The sequence below is a fragment of the Enhydra lutris genome, unplaced genomic scaffold (genome assembly GCF_002288905.1).
Source record: "Enhydra lutris kenyoni isolate GAN:26980312 unplaced genomic scaffold, ASM228890v2 scaffoldscaffold40, whole genome shotgun sequence".
Classification (NCBI taxonomy): Eukaryota; Metazoa; Chordata; class Mammalia; order Carnivora; family Mustelidae; genus Enhydra; species Enhydra lutris.
Window position 1 is genome coordinate 7,634,897 of NW_019154124.1, and position 17,476 is coordinate 7,652,372.

General features: G+C 37.1%; 1 protein-coding gene across 1 annotated transcript in view; it reads right to left on the reverse strand.

The window, feature by feature from the left end:
* The window catches only part of LOC111155266 (membrane associated guanylate kinase, WW and PDZ domain containing 2), a 1,380,110-nt gene that overhangs the window by 459,429 nt on the left and 903,205 nt on the right, over positions 1 to 17,476 (reverse strand). Inside the window, 2 exon segments of the mRNA XM_022515392.1 lie at positions 554 to 633; positions 11,917 to 12,127. Of these exon segments, the coding sequence (XP_022371100.1) occupies positions 554 to 633; positions 11,917 to 12,127 (291 nt within the window).

Genomic DNA, 17,476 nt, shown 5'->3' on the forward strand with positions numbered 1-17,476 from the left:
GCAAGTTAATATTATTACACTGGGAACGAGAAAATAGCATAGAGAACCCAGGATATTCATGCAACTGGTTATTTAATTCAAATATCTGATTAAAGGAAAGTAGCCCTATGTATAGACCTTTATACCACCGATTCCTTAATAACTAGCAGAAGGCCATGCCTCTAAACACAAAAATCCATATTATTTATAGTTCCACAATAGTGTTTCTTCATACAACATGTTCGATTCCAGCGAAAAGATCAGAATCCTCAGAGAGACATATTGCAAACAAAAAGTCCTTAGAAGGTGGGGGAAAGTCAGGCCAGGAGTCACAGAGAACCAACAGAGATGACAGAGATGTGATATCCAGCACCATCTCCTCAGACAGAGAAAGGAAAACCACATGGCACTGCTGAAAAGCCGTGTTAATTCTCTCTCCTAGCTGAGCATTAAATATTACATCTTTCCAACCGTCTCAACCACATGGCTGCTTCTTGAGGTGAGACCCTCCTTTAAGAAACACAAACACGCTCAAAGTGCAACACAGAAACATCGTAGGAACTTAGTGACCTACCATTCTCTTTGCATTCTTCTGGAGGTTTAGCCTTTTTCGCAAGTCGTGGATCCAGCCATGATGTTGTCTTTGTGTTATGGCTGAAAAGAAAAGAGATCACTCTGAACAGACACATACTGAAGGGAATCAAGTTTATTCCTTTAAAAAAAAAAAAAAAAAGGAGGGGGGTGTTAGTCCAACAAAATTGCAATCGATACACTTAATTTGCTTACTGGTTCTAAGTAACCCTGAAGGTAGTGTAAGAGTAATTGTGCAAGGCAGCTGTAAATTTGGCAACCTCGACTCCCTGTCCTCAAAGCAGCTATTTTTATTAAAATCAACTAGAATGTTGCCAAGTTAACCTCATTGAAAATGCAGAACTCATCCAGAGCAAAAGGAATTTATTACAAACACAGGATTCTCCAGTTGGAAAAGCACAGTTCGCAGGCTCTGATACTGTTTCCTCACTTTTACAAAATAATTATTTTCATCTTAAACCTGCCCTTTTCATAAAGAGTTGTTTTGTTACTCTCTAACTCCAGAGCTGGCAGCGGCAGTATAAAAGTGACGAAAATTACAGCATGTTCTCGGGATGCCTACGTTTTCTCAAAAAGTGATTAACAGCAATGTCATTAACCCATATTTAGCTGTATTCCATCTAAATACTTTCAATCCGGCCAGGAAGGCAGAGGGCAAAAATGCCTGTATTCGAATGTTTCTAGAATGGAATTTCTGGGAATTAATAATAATTTTGATGACATTTTGCTTTGGAAAAAAAAAAAAAGAATGTTTTTTGGGAAGCCTTTCGTCAGGAATTTTAAAAACAGAGGAGAGATGTTTTTAGAACAGTGTTTCTTAAAGAGGCCCTAGAATCACTTGCATTGCAGTCACCTGGTGATTAACTGCACAATTCTGGGGCTTCATAGTACTACGAAATCAGAATCTTTGAGGTGGAGCCACAAAATCTCCATCATTGGCAAGCACTCCTGGTGATTTTTATGCACATTATAATTCGAGAACCACTCAAAAGCTCAAAACTGCTCTTTGGAACTAAAGTCTTTGCTGTGTACAGCTGTCTCAAGTGATCTCATCTACCAGCGGACAAATCATCAAGGATGTGACATTTGTGAGGGCTTCCAGAAAAAGCATGAACAAAGTCACGGATGTGGGAAAGTGTGAGGCTCATACAGGGAAGAGTCAAAAGGCCATCAATGGAACACTAAAGGGAACAGCAGAGAATAGTTTAGAAATATAAAGTAAAGCCAAATAACAGGGATATTTCAACACACTGTAAAAAAGTCCAATGTTAATGATGAAAGTCAAATGATAACCGTTTCACATGTATCTTCTCTTTCTTCTTTGAAATTTAACTATGTTTTATTGTATAAAAACGTACATAAGCATCAGCTAGAGAACCTGAGGGACAAATCTCCACTTAAAGCAAAGGTCAGAAAATTCTCCCAGGCAGCATATTTAAGAGCAAACTTAGAGAGACCAGGTGCTTATCTAAGGAAAAAAATTTTAAGGCAGAAAGGAGGAAAGATGGAGACAAGCCGGGCAGTGGGGAAGCAAGCCCAAGGTGTTAAAGCACCTCATGTTTTCTGCATGATGATCCCGGCTATGTGCAGAGCCACCTCTGATTTGAAAATGGAGACATGAAGATCCTAAGGTCAAGAAATCTCTGCTCCTGAAAAAGATTCCCTTTCATTTCCGACTTTGATGTGTGCTAAAGAGAAAAATACTCTCCATCGTGTTCATCACATAGGAACTTCACCATGATTGATGCGTCTAAGCAGGGCTCTCATAATTTGATCAGATAAAGGCTGTGAATTTGGTTAAATTACAAATCATCAGGAGAGTATGCTAGCTTTTATTTTCTCCCAGTTTGACCTTTGCAAAGCCTGATGGTGCTTTATTATCAAGTTTCAGAAGCAAGTAAAGTATTGCAGACGCTTTCATCTCATTTGGGTCCTCATTTGTAGTCATGCCAATATCATCTAGTCTTTCCCTCTGAACTAAAGACACTCACGGAAGGAGATGAGGACCACCCCAAGTATGTTAGTGGACTGGTTCAGTGTTTGCTGCTCCCATTTTGAAAAAAACAAATTCACTTTTAAAAATGTTTTTTATAGACATGCCTTCAGTACAAAGTGTGTGTGTGTGTGTGTGTGTGTGTGTGTGTGTGCACGCACATGTGTGCGTGCGTGCACACAAGTGCATTTGTGTGTAAGGTGTGTTCACGTCTATGTTTTTATGTGGTAGGGAGAAATGCTGGGAAGTGGGCAAGGAAAATTCATTTCCCTTCGTTTTAAGCACGCTTGCTTCTTCAAAACCCTTTCTTCATTTTGGAGAAAAGTCATTTATTTCTAGGTCTGTAAGGCATTTTCACAAAAGCAAACACACCTATAGCTAAATAGTAAGGGGCCATTACTGAGCCATTTCAGGGAGTCAAATTACCATTTCTGTACCACACTATCATTGGTCTCAATGGCTATTTTTGTAGAAAACTGTGAGTTTCCTAGCTTTCCTGAGTTTATACAATGCATTTCATTACAGGATGATTTTTTTTTTTTTTTTTTAGGATGAACTAGCATTAATGGTATGTCACTTTAATACACTTTGGCAGATGGAGTCTCTTACAGTGAACAGCATTTTTAGCTGATCATCTGAAATGATTCTGAAAAAAGTGTGGGTTGTAGTTAGTCTTAAACATCACATGAAGATACATGCAATATTTTCCAATAGTGGCTCTCCCTAGCCTTGTAATTTGGGTGCTTCTTTAGGATACCTTACAAAGGGGATATTTTTAATGCATTTGGGAGACAACAGACCAAGTGGCTTTTCCATGTCCCTTAAATTATATATTTTTAACCTTGACAATTAGCCTTGAAGATGGGATTAAACATTGGACAGGAAACTTGTACAAAATGGGATCATTGAGGGATTTTTCACAATCTACATACCACTTTTCCTCAAGTTTGAGGATGTGATTTCTCTTCACTTCGACTGCTAAAGTAGATTTAAACAAGACATCAGTTTTCGGTATCTGAGCCAACTGTATGGTGCACAAATGACAGGAAGGTAAGAGGCTAATGTTATATGATCTTATATTCTGATACCGGTTTCTTAAACAGAGACACATACACAAATATATACTGCATTTGCAAAGAAATTTTTTTCCTCTAGTTGGGGAATGAAACAAGTATTTTCTAGGAATGCTGAATCACAGTAGTCCACTTTTGTATGTATTTCTATGGATAGAGTTAATGTGATGACCATGAAAAGTGAGTAAAGTCAGTAGCTATTCAAGTTCAATCAATGCCAGATTAATAAACCTTAATAGATAATATTTTTAAGATAAAAACCTTAAAAAATGTTTTATCCAAACTCTTCCCTGATGTTAAACTATATAATGAATCTATCTGGAGGACTGGAATAAACCAGAAGTGAAATTTCATTTAACTCTGCAACACTAGTTTAAATTCATAACAGAATGGCTTTGAAGATGTGATAGGCTGACTTATAATGAATTAGACATTTCTGTGTGTGTGCGTGTGTTCATTTTTCTAAGTTTAACCTTTGCTAAACTGACAAAAGGTTCAGGTTAAATAATAACATTTTATCTTCCTGGAGAAACATTCTTTTCACACAGAAAATGCTTCTCTTGGACAGGAAAAGCAGCTGACATTATGGCACACCATTGCAAAGTTATTCTCATTATCTTGCAACATTTCCTGATTGTCTACTTTTGTTAGGAACTGCACTAGAACTCTCATACCCATCACCTCATTTTATGCTAATGAGCCCCTGCAGCTTCATATTTTTAATTTAATTCCACTTTACAGTTAGAAAAGCAAAGCTTCAGAGAAGGTGAGTAACTTGCCCAAGGTTACACAGCTCATGTGTAAAAGTGAAAGAGCTGGCATTCGACCCAGATATGTAGGATTCCCAAGTCCAAGTTTCTTATGCTCTAAAACCAAAGGCATACTAAACCTAACACTATTATTTATACTGAGTTGCTTTTATTTCACTTCCTTGGAGAATAATCAAAGATTTGTTTCTCAGAGCCTTTGCCAATAGTTTGGAAATAGAGACATTTATCTCCTTTTTGAAGATAGTAACCACAACCTTAAATCTCTTTGTGTTGAATGTCTGGTATTTAGTAGGTATTATATTAAATTGCAGGTGCACAGAGATGGAAGAACACTGTGATTGAGGAGGTACGTAAAGTATCACTGGAAATATTTTTGTCCTTATAAACTTGAATTCTCCATTCAGATCACTTTTGAATCATATGTTCTCCATTCAGATCTGGATATTTTTCCAAGTGGAGCTAAGATGGCAGCATAGGAGGACCTTAGGCTCATCTGTCCCTAGAATACAACTAGGTAATTATCAAATCATTCTCAATACCCCAGAAATCAACCTGAATATATTTCCAAACTAAATTCTTAAAATTCCTGATTTACAAGATATGAATATGAATATTACATATGAATATTAGGTCTTAGAAGCTATATTAAAGAATTAGGCTAATAAAACTGCTATCAAACAGGGAGCATTTTTTTTCCTTTTAATAAATTATTTTAGAGAGTGTGAGTAAGGGGAGGTGGCCAAAGGAGAGGGAGAAAGAGAATCCTTCAAGCAGACTCCCCACTGAGTAGGGAGCCTGACGTGGGGCTCGGTCCCAGGATCCCGAGATCATGACCTGAGCTGAATCCTAGAGCCAACTGACCGAATCACCCAGGTGGAAAATTTTCGTATTGATCATGCCACACTCCATCCTCCGTTCCATTTTTTCATTATTCTACGTTTTCCCAGTCAGTTTCTTAGGTATTCATAAGTGGATCCTCATGGGTGATCCGATTCAAACCTAATTTTAAGACATGTCCTCCTTTCATCCACCTCTTCCTTCAGTTTCCTTTTGCTCTCTCCTCCCCTACTTTCATATTGCCACCCAGATCAAAATAATGTTTTCAATACTGCACAAACACTAGATGATGCTTCACCAACTGAAATTTTATTAGTCGAATAAGAAATTTTTATTATCAAACACATTCCCTCACTGTGTTTTCTCTAAAAATAGTAATAGACTTAAAATAGTAACACATGCATTGAATCTAAAAAGTCCTCCTACCAAGCCAATTCTTAATCTTAGTCTTTAACTGATAGTAAAATGTATTTTCATCTGGGAAATACAACACCAGAAGAATAGTCAGATATTAAAGTCAATGATGTTTGCGAGAAGCATAATCTTTTGAACAAGGTAAACAAGATCCAGGTAAATGTTTTAGAGTTTTAGAGGGGCAGTTCAATATGTGTTTGGATGTTAAAGTTTCAATAGCAGTTGTCATATAGGTTGAGACAATAATTAGAGATTCACTACATTTTATATAACTTAAAAAATAAATGTTAGTGTTTGCTCTCTCTTTGTTTTTTTAAAGTAATCTCGGCACCCAATGTGGGACTCGACCTCATGATCAAGAGTCTCATGATCTATGGACTGTACCAGCCAGGTGCCCCTAAACATTAGTTCTTAAAGGTATATAAATTGATTTTGTATATTACATATATTTTATATTATATGCATTTTATATTATAGTCAATAAAATCCTCAGGATGGCTACATCATTTCCTAGAAGAATTTCTCTTCCTTTTATAAAATCTTTCCAAAAAGAAGATTAAAGGCAATGACTGGACAGATCTAATCAATGATAAACAGTGGGAACTTTTTCATTCAAGACTCCATTCTTCCACAGTTTTACTATATTTTCTATTTATACATTGGTAATCACCATAGAAAGCTATTGTCAATGACCTCTATAGCGGTTATTTCCTAAACAATATTCCCCCAAATTTTGATAACCATGTGAATTATGTGAGTTTGCCATCATATTTTCTTTCATATGTTTAGAAAACATTTTTTAGAGAGGTTTTATTATTAATAGTGTTCAGGATATCATGAGTGTGAGCTGCATACTGTTTTGTCTAAAACATATTACTTTCTGTCTGGGGATTGCACTGGAGTCTTGCACAGGCAGAAATAAAAAAGAACATGAAAAAATTCAATATATCTACTGTTTTGTAATACAAATTACAGAGAGTAAGCCCAGACCACGTTTTGGACTGGTGGTGATATGTTGCACTTAGAATAAGAAACCTGGAGTTCTTCATACCAAACAACTGGTTTTACTTTTCTCTCCAACAAATTTCCCAAGTATTCTGTCTACTCTTTAATAAATAAAAGTTTTTAAATTTTTTGAAATGGTAATTACAATTTACTTAAAATTTACAGAATTACAGAAATGGCAACATAAGAGGAAACAGATTATATGTTTGTCTTCCTGAGAATTTAAAAGCAAATTCAGCCTGGACAATGATTTAGGAAACCATGTGCAGTCACGACATTTTTCACAGATGTGATTTTCAGTTTCTTTATTTTATTTTATTTTTATTTTTTTATTTGACAGAGAGAGAGATCACAAGTAGGCAGAGAGCAGAGAGCCCAACTCGGGACTCGATCCTAGGATGCTGGGATCATGACCTGAGCCGAAGGCAAAGGCTTTAACCCACTGAGCCACCCAGGCACCCCTGATTTTCAGTTTCAAAAGCCTGCTTTTAAAAATCTATTATTTAAGATGACATGGTGTTCGCTGCCATTCAGAAAGATGGTAGTAAACAAATAGGTTCCTGTTGTCATTTTGTTTTTTGCCAAAACAATAGCAGTGTCTTTTATGTCACTAACCAAACTGACTCCCAAACAAAGAAGGGATGTAGTGGGATTTCCAAAGCATGTCAATACAGATTCACCCTATGGCAGCTCTGCTTTATGGAACATTTCGCCTATGGAATAGTGACTTTCTGGCCGAGAAAACACCAATACTATTTGTAATATGAAAGTTTACTTTCATTTCAGCCAATATTTGCTGATATGGTAGAGGTAGTATGGAGTAATAGCAGTGGCTTTGTAAGGTGATGGAACTATGAGACCTTAAGAATGTTAATTTGTCCAAGGTGCCTTAGAATCTCACCTATGAACTGGTTATATCAAATGCTCACAAGGTGGTTATGATATAATATGTGTAATGCAGGCACCACAGCAAAATGATGGAGAACAAGGACCCTGGAGAAAGGCTGTATCCGATGAAAGTATGAATCCTAGTCAGTTTTGTTGACTATTGTATTCCCAGGGTTTAAAATGGTGCCCAGCACATGGTATGTGCTCTATACAGATGTGTTGAGTAAACGGAGTCAAAGAACACTGGCTTTGTGAATTCTTGGTTATATGACCATGGGGACGTTACTTACTTCTACAATCCTCAGCTTTCTAAAGTGAGAAGGAAGTGAGCACAATGTAAAAGCTGAATATATTAGCTACTACCCTTCAGGTAACCTGAACACAGTCTGAACAAAGTAGGTGCTCAATATGTTGTAACTATTATTACTAATCTGATTTACAATTAATAAGCTGTGTATTTTAAAAGACATTATTAATGAGTATGATGTTAAGAATTAAGGAAACGACTGGGTTTAAACAGAATTATGTACTTCAAAGTCTTATGAAAACTACTAAACAGAAGACATTATAAATGCTTTAAAGCATGTTTAGAAGAGAGCATTCACACACATTTTAAAATTCCACTGTTTAAAAATGTTTTCTCAGATACTCACTTTTTCTCATTAAATATCACTGTGAATGATAAAAGGAATCTGCTTTTACATATTCATCAAAGGAAGCAGTTCTGAAAAGTGTGGGAAATATGGTTGACCCCTGTGTTCAGTACCAAAAACAACAACCAAAACAAAACCCCTCATCTTCTAAAGGCAGAACTTGTTAAGTACTGAGACATATAAAGTATTCTGCAATACTGAATAAACCAATAAATATTTTAAAATATTTATTTTAGACAGAAGACAAAAATATGAAATTGCTTATTATCTTAATTCAAAATCCACAGTATGTATATATTTTTTCAAAAACAAAAGATGTATTTGAACTAACATTTCAGCAAGGTAGAATTCCCCTCTTCTATTCAAAAATGTATATGTATAAATATAAATAATAGACATTTATATTCATATATTTAAATTTTATACACAAAACTACAGGATCCTTTTTCTTTGTTTCACTTGTTTTCTGTTTTATCACAATCTTTGTTTCACAGGAGACAGAATTCAGAGAAATGTAATGAGGGGTGTTGTCTACCAGGGGAGACTTCCATTACTTTAAGTGACTCTCACAGTATTTGTACCAGAGGGAAGTTCTCACTGACACCAGCTCTCCTTACCCTACACATCTATCTTCCCTTCCATCTGTTTTCCCTTTCTCTTTTCTCTACTTGCCTTTTCGTCTTCTTTACCTTGACTTTGCTTCAGGGCTGCAAACCTTTATATTATAAATAGTACTTGTTTTCTAAGTTTCTTGGCTAGAAATTCCTGGGTGCATCATGGCTTAGTCCCCAAGAAAGTTCTTACTGCCCCATCATGATCCCTCTCCTGTCAAGGTCCTGCTCTATCGGACTGTTTCCAAGGGCCCTTAATATTCACAGAAGAATTCATTGTTATTTCAACAGCAAAGGTACTCACAGGTCAGTGATGGTGGGTTGAAGCTGATTGTGTCCAAGTGTAATTGGGAAGGAAGGGGCATTCCAGAGGAAAGAGTGAAGGCAGTCAGGAGACAATCAGTGAAAAGGGAGGGAAAAGTAAAGCAGAGGGAAAGAAATGTAGGCAGAGAGAAAGGAAACCATGGTGCACCTGGTTATAGTTGGAGATGAGATACCACATGATGAAGATACTGATCCTTCCCTTGTTTGATATTTGGACTCATCGCACTGAGTCTTGAGATTCAAAGGTGACTTTTTCAAGACAGGAAAGATGTGGCTTGGACTGGTCCTAGAGGAAGGGAGGAGTGCAGGGTACTTCCATTCTGTGGAGGAACCTCCTTAAGTAGGGCATTTGCACCTGACTTCTATAAGAACCTCCTTCCTGTCATACCCCCACTTCAGCATCAATTTTCCTAACTTCATTTTCAAGGCTTCATTTTCCTAACTTCTGAGTGAATCCCCACCCCACCCTCTACATCCCCACCAGCTTTCTGGCCAAAATGTATCGTCTCCTCTTTTGTGTCTTAATTTTCCACCTCAACCTATACCTTCTCCTCTGCTCATTCATTCTTCCCTGAAGATAAACAAAAAAAAAAACCCTCTGCCTGTCTTTCAAAAGCACTAATGATATAGCAAAATAGAAACAGCAATCATTTCACAGGATTCACCAACAAATACCTATTCTCTAATAGGGTCACTAGGTTTTTTCACATCCCCAGTAAGCCCAGGGACTGGGTTCCTATCCTTGGAATGCTGTATCTATACATTGCCAAGTCTGTGTGACCTTACCTTCCTATGATGCCTCCTTTTATTACGTAAGTCCGTGCTAAGTATATCCTTCTCTGAATAGCATCACAAAACTCAGAACTTAGTTGTTTACTGATCATTCATAATTATATGTCTCTCTTCTCCAATTTGCACAATAAATCTCAACAATAAATTTGAGAACAGGTACAAAATTTTATGGATCTTTGAATTCTAACACTGGATGACTCACTAAAGTATTAATAAAATCGTTTTGGTAGATTCTCCCAAGTCCTGACAGAGCCTCATCATTTACTATATACCAGGAGCACAACTTCTGTCTCTCAAAGTCCCTTTTCTTCACAGTCCCCAAATCTGGCACTATTTAAAAGAGAAAAGATTATTTTGTAATCACAAAGACTTTTATAATTGCATTATTGGAAACCTTGTAAGGAAACTGTTCTTTAATCAGCTTATCACGCTGCTTTTCTTTTATTATTTCCACATACATAGCCTTACTCTTCCTGTATTATATAATAAACATGTGTATATTATTATTCTCCTTCTTCTGAATATCAATTTTCCTGAACATCAGCATGTGAACTCACATCTAGGGTTTATTTGAGTGGCCCTGTGCTGTGCCTATCAATAACAAAGTTATGTTTTTAGATTTAAATACTTTTGAGCATTTGAAAAATTCCATATGACTCCTTCTTTTCTAATTAGTTGATAAATGATGTCTTTGGGTCACTGATTATAGCAATAAAAAATAATGCAAGAGATTCTTATAATTTTTTTAAATTTACAAGATCTGTTAAAAGGTAAGTGGTAGAGATTCATTTTCTGCAAAAACTGCATTTCTCATCCCATGCTGGAGTCAAGAAGCACACCAAGTAATTACCTCATTATATATTCCCTTGGCCACATGTATCAAAGTTCCCACTTTCACATGAGAATTAAATATTGACATGTGGTAACATTTCAATTTCACAACTGAGTTCTGCCTATGGAGATCTAAGTCACAAATCACTCCAGGTTGCAGAAGGAAATCCAGTTTTAATATTTTTTCTTGAATAATCAGAGTTTACATATTTTTTATCTACATTCAGCACTGAAAACTTCAAGTTCTATTAATTTTTCTGTTTGAGTCTTGTTAGAGGGAATAAGTGTTGTTCATTTATAATATTTTTAGTTTTTATTCCTCCTAGTGAATAATGTGATTGTCTTATTTACATCAACAATTTAATTTTGTGCTGCAATCTCCAATTTAGGACCTTTTTTTTTTTTTTTTTTTTTTTTTTAAGAGTGGTTCTACTCCTAGAAGATAAGGAAAAGGAAAGATAGACAGTATTGTTAATAAAATATATATAAAATTCTTTTTTTAGAAAAAAAATCCAAAAGGCAAGAAAAGATTAGAATGAGTCAGTATCACCAGGGAGTTCAAGATTAGCATTTCAGTTTCCTTGAGAATTCATAAAAATGGTAAGCAAAAAATAGAATGAAATTAATAAAAGTGAGTGTGATATATAGTTATAGATATAAAACTAAATAATTTTATTCACATCTGACCTCTGCATGAAATGCTCAAAATGTTGTCTTTTATGACATTTAACTATTTTGCTCTAAATGGCTGCATCACTGAACACCATGGTAGATGCTTCCAGCAACTTTAGTTAAAAGATGGCATTAATCTCATTTGGACTATATAGAGGTCTTGAAAGAGTAGAGTAAGCATTTCCCATGATAGGTAGATTATTTCTAACTCAATAGTAACATACATAAAGATTTGCCTTTTCAGCCATGATTGTAACACACTTTACAGTGTAATTGTTTAATTCATTCTTTGATTTATAGCAGTAATCTATAGTGTAATGTAATTGCATCAAGGCACTGTCCATTTTTCTCTTACAAAGAATGAAGCTCATACCAGAAACAATAAAACTTAGTATTTTATTTTGACCACATCTCTATGTGCTGCATCACTAGTATACTGTTACGGTCTTTGTAGCAATATGGAAACAAATGTGTGAAACTCACTCAATGAAGTAGACTTCACCCTTCTCTGTATAGGCCATTTCCCAGTTATCAGGCAATGGGTCTGACTCTTCATTCTCTTCAGGTTTAGTTGGTTTTGTGTCATCCATCTGCTCCTTCAGCTCCTCGGGCTGACTATACACTGGTGCAGGATAAGGCTGGGAGGGTGTCTCCCCTGAGGCACCTGCACTCTTGTCTTCATGTTCACTGGATTCTGCAAGAGAATGAGAGTGTGTGGTTAGTCACTCTAGCCACGGCAACTTGTCAGTGAGTGTGGAGCAAGGGGCACCGGGGAATAAGCTCTGTGAAAGCTAACAGGAAAAGCATTGCTGCAAACAGCTCTGAAAATCATCTCTAGGCCTAGCTGGGTTCCCTTTCACTCATCATTCTTGTCTATCCTTCCTCTAATTACTACTGATTACTGAACTGGAGGACCATTTCATAACATAGGTGTGGCAGGCAGAATAATGACTCCCTAAAGATGTCCATGTCCTACCTCTTGGAACATGCGAATGTTACCTTATGTGGTGAAAGAGAATTCCCAGATCTGATTAAATTAAAGACCTTGAGATTGGGAGTTATCTTTAGTTATTTGGGGAGCAGCGGGGGTGCTCACTGTAATGACAAGGGTCCTCAAAAGTGTAATAGGAAGACAGAAGAGGAGGGTCAGAGGGAGATGTGATACTCAAGAATGGGCAAAGAGGGGATGCCTGGGTGGCTCAGTGGGTTAAAGCCTCTGCCTTCAGCTCAGGTCATGATCTCAGGGTCCTGGGATCAAGCCCCACATCGGTCTCTCTGCTCAACAGGGAGCCTGCTTCCCCCCTCTCTCTGCCTGCCTCTCTGTCTACTTGTGATCTCTCTTTCTGTCAAATAAATAAATAAAATCTTAAAAAAAAAAAAAAAAAGAATGGGCAAAGAGATGCAATATTGCTGGCTCTGAAGACAGAAGAAGGGGACCAACAAACCACAAGCCAAGAAATGTGAGTGGCCTCTAGAAGCTGCCAAGGCAAGGGTATGGATTCTCTCCTAGAGCTTCTAGAAAGGAACACAGTCCTCTTGACACTTTGATTTTAGCCCAGCCAGTCCCACTTCAGACTTCTAACCTACAAAACTGTAAGACAGTAAATTTATATTGTTTAAGCCATTACATTTGTGGTAATTTGTTACAGAAATCATAGAAAACTAATACAAAAGACTAAAACCTAAAGAAGATACGTATCTTAAGAGTAACCATCTTGGAGGTCAGACCCAAGAGTCCCATGTAAATAGCACAAGCTCCAGAATGAGGAAAGGAACACAGAGAAAAGAAATAATAACTCAACAACAACAACAAAAATAGAAGAAAATTTACCTAAGATGAAGAAATGCTTGAGTTTGCAGACTGAAATTGTTCACTGAATCTGATGCCAGATTAATGAAACATATAGACTCCTAAACACATCTATGTAAAATTTTCAAACTCCAGTGTTAAAAAGCAATGTTAGAGGTCCCTGCACTGAAGAAATATGATTACTTACAAAGGAAAGAGAACAGAAGAACATGAGATCTTTCATCTGTGAATCTTTTTAAAAAATTGTCAAATACCACTTTCAAGTCTCGCCTATACTATGGATGTCATCCAAAAGTCCAAGTATGCCCCAGTGGGAGACCTAGAAAGTAACTAAGAATAGAGAACCAGTAGACGTGCCATGAGTCACCATGGCTTCCCCATCACAGAGGGTGTGGCAGAGACAGCTTAACCCAGAAACCGGAAGGAGAGTCCTACTGATAGATGTCCATGTGAGGATAGGGGAGCCAACTCACACATATGAACTTCTACAATCACTTGGAAACATAATGAATAGCTATTAACATTAAAAATATAAATATACAAGTGCACATATTCTTTGAGCCAGTAATCTCACTCTAAGACTGTATCCTCTAGAAATAAAGGCAGTGTGGTATAAGAATACATATATAACAATAGGCAATGCAGTATTTGTAGTAAGAAAGCCCTGAAAATGGTTTGAATATCATGAGAATATGACTAAGAATGTGGTTACCATTACGATGGGCAACTATAGTTTAAAAACAATGAATTAGGGGCGCCTGGATGGCTCAGTGGGTTAAGCCGCTGCCTTCGGCTCAGGTCATGATCTCAGAGTCCTGGGATCGAGCCCCGCATCGGGCTCTCTGCTCTCTCGGGGAGCCTGCTTCCTCCTCTCTCTCTGCCTGCCTCTCTGCCTGCTTGTGATCTCTCTGTCAAATAAATAAATAAAATCTTTAAAAAAAACAAAAAACAAAAAACAATGAATTAGGGCACCTGGGTGGCTCAGTCATTAAGCGTCTGCCTTTGGCTGAGGTTAAGATCCCAGGGTCCTGGGATTGAGTCCTGCTTTGGGCTCCTTGCTCATCAGGGAATCTGCTTCTCCCTCCGACCCTCCCCCTGTTATGTACTCTCTCTCACTCTCTCTCAAATAAATAAAATCTTTAAAAAAAAAAAAAGGCTCAATGAATTAAATGTATATCTATTGAGTTGGAAAAGATGCTCATCATTACTATTCAAAGAGTAATCCAAGTTGCAGAGAACATATATTGTTAATCCTATTTTTAAAAAAATAAGCAAATACTGAGTTCCCTTAGATATACGCATATAGTTTTGTATATAATATATGAGCATGAAAACAGGATGGAAGATGTACAACAGATTGTCAACTTTGATTACTTAAGGACAGTAAATTTAGATGGGTGGAAGAAGTTTTCTTTATGTATCTTTGCATTCATTGGCTATTACTTTTGTAACTTTAAAAAGTAATAATGGTAATTTACAATGAAGTAATTAAAATAGAATGCCAAATTTGTCTCAATCAATTGCTTAGTTCAATGTTTTCCCTACAGGCATCAATCTCTGAGGCCATATTAAGGCACCTTTAGGAACTGGGAAGCACAAAAATACATTACAAGCTTTCATAGTTTTGCCCTTACTAAGACACTTTGTTAAAGGAATATGGCCCTTATTTATGACAGTCTTCCAGTTGATTCCTCACACAGAATTGACCTTTGTAAATGTGTAGGAAAAAAGCAGCAAAAAAGGTACCATTGCTTCCTTTAGATTCTCATTGCTATACATTATTACATGGAATTATCAATGCCCAAATACACTGTTCTCAGGTATTTCCAAATGTTTTGTTGCATTTGAAAAGTTAAAATGCAAGGCCCTGTTCTGAAATACTTACTCACTCATTCATTCATTCATTCATTCAATATTCATTTAATCAATATTTATTAAGCACTCAATTGTTGTCAGGGACTGAGGGCAGAAAAATGAACAAGAGAGGCATGATCTCTGCTCTTGTGGACCTCAAAATATGTCAGGATGTGTAGTCTTTAAACAAGCTTAAGTGTGATGAATGCTTTCCCAGTGAAAGCTGGTATATTTTGTGTATGCACTCACTTAATTTTACATAAGAAGTCAAGGAAAGCCCTTTTTTCCCAATGTGCTGTCAACCTGTAACCTGAAAAAGAAGTCAAGAGACTTTTTTCCAAAGGAAGGTAATGGAGGAAAAATAAGCAAGGACTGAATTAGTCAAGGCCTTAGAGGGCATGCTCAGAATTCGGGACTGTATCTTAAAAGCAGTGAGAGGGTATTGATGTATCTTAATCAAGGAGATTACACAATTAGATTTTCATTCTCCACAAAGATCCCCTTAACTGTTCTGGGGTTTGAGAATGACAAGAGTAGATATTTAGAGGTTGGTGGGAAGTTATTTGTGTGTTCTAGATAAGAGATAATGGTGGCATGGGGATGAAAAAAAAAAGTGGACTGAAAAAATATTTAGACATCATGGTAAACCTGGTGGGTAGCAAAGCTATTCACGAAATAGGAAATATGAGAGAAGGCGCAGGACTATGCAGGGGTGCAGGGTGCTGGGGAGAGTATGGGTATAGTATCGAGCACACTGAGACAGAGTTCCACTGCCAGATTCACAATGCAGATGTCATGTCAGAGAGTTCTTGGCTGGAGAGAATCAATTCAAGAGACAACAGTATATGGCTAGACTCAATTAAAATTTAAGCCAGAGAAGTGAATGAAATTGCCTAGAAAAGACAGTGCAGTGAGTAGAAATGTGGATCCCTAGAGCAGCTGTCTGAGGAATTCTCACATTTAATGGTCAGTGAGAGAATGATCAGGAAAGAGCAGCCAGGGAAGTAATAGGAAAACCAGTAGATTCTCATGCCATTAAAATAGCCAAGCAAAGGGCAACGAGGAGGAAACCTGTGGCCAAAGCTTCTAAATAGTCCAGCCAGAAGAGGGCATAAAATCTACTTAAATTAAGAACATGGAGGTCACTGGTGACATTAGCTATCAGTTATTGTAGTTGTTATAGTGGAATGGTGGGTGGGGAAGCCAGGTTGGAATGGATTAAAGAATCAGTGCAAAGAAAATACATCATATGCCAACAGAGAATCCATTCAAGAAGTTTAGTTATGAACAAATAAACTTTTTTCTTTGACTAAAATCAAGAGTCTTTGGAGATGTCTATAGTTATATTTATCGATGTGCCAGAGATTATGGTGCCAAGTTCTCTCAGTTTGTCTGATATTTATTCATTCATTCCTTTATTCTTATTTAATGGATCAATCATTACACTAGCAAACATGAATTTAATACCTACGATATGCAAGATACTTGACAAGAGCTTAATGGGGGAGAAGAAAAGAATTTTATCAGGCTACTATGAACTGGGTTGTAACCAGTAATTAGTAGCACTTGCTTTCTCTAGCTGAACAAAATAAGAGCAAAAAAATGATTAAGGCAAACAGACAACCATAACATTCTTACATTCACTATTTGTAAAGGCTAATCTAGGGATGCAGTGTATGGTGAGAGCCAAGGGTTTCTGGAAAGACCCAGAATCACGCTAATGTACCCACAGGCAGCACGGAACCAGGGCAGGCTTCCCACACAGGGGCAGAACCTATTCTCAGAAGAGGAATGTAGAACATTAAGAGGAATGAAAGGAGTTGAGCTAAGCGGATATTCTTCTAAGATGCATCAGTCAGGTAACTCACTCCAGCTCTTCTGAGCAGAGTTAAGATAAGGTGCCAGTTGGGTGCAAATTAAGTATTTTCTTTGAGATGCAAGGCAACAAGGTGGGTAGAGAGGAAGGTTCTCCCTCAACTCTGGGTAACTCAAGAGAGTACTAGGATAATGATTTCTTAAGTGATACTCAATGACACAAAATAGTTATATACAAATTTCTAGGAGGTAAATATAGCACATGGAAATAAGGATATGTAAGGGAGCTGTGTGAGGAATTCCAACATTGAACACCCAAGTGGAGAAGGAACTGGCATTGTGTTTCTTCTGTTACTAAGACAGTGGTATTAATTAATTCATTAAATATTTGTTGAGACCCTACTAAGTGGCAGGCACTTGGCTAGGCAGTGAGGCAGTCAAGGAGAATGTGGTCCAAATGGTATGTATTAGTTTGCTAGGGCTTTCATAACAAATATCAAAGACTGGATGGCTTATAAAATAGAAATGTATTATCTCAGAGTTCTGGAGACTAGACCTCCTAGA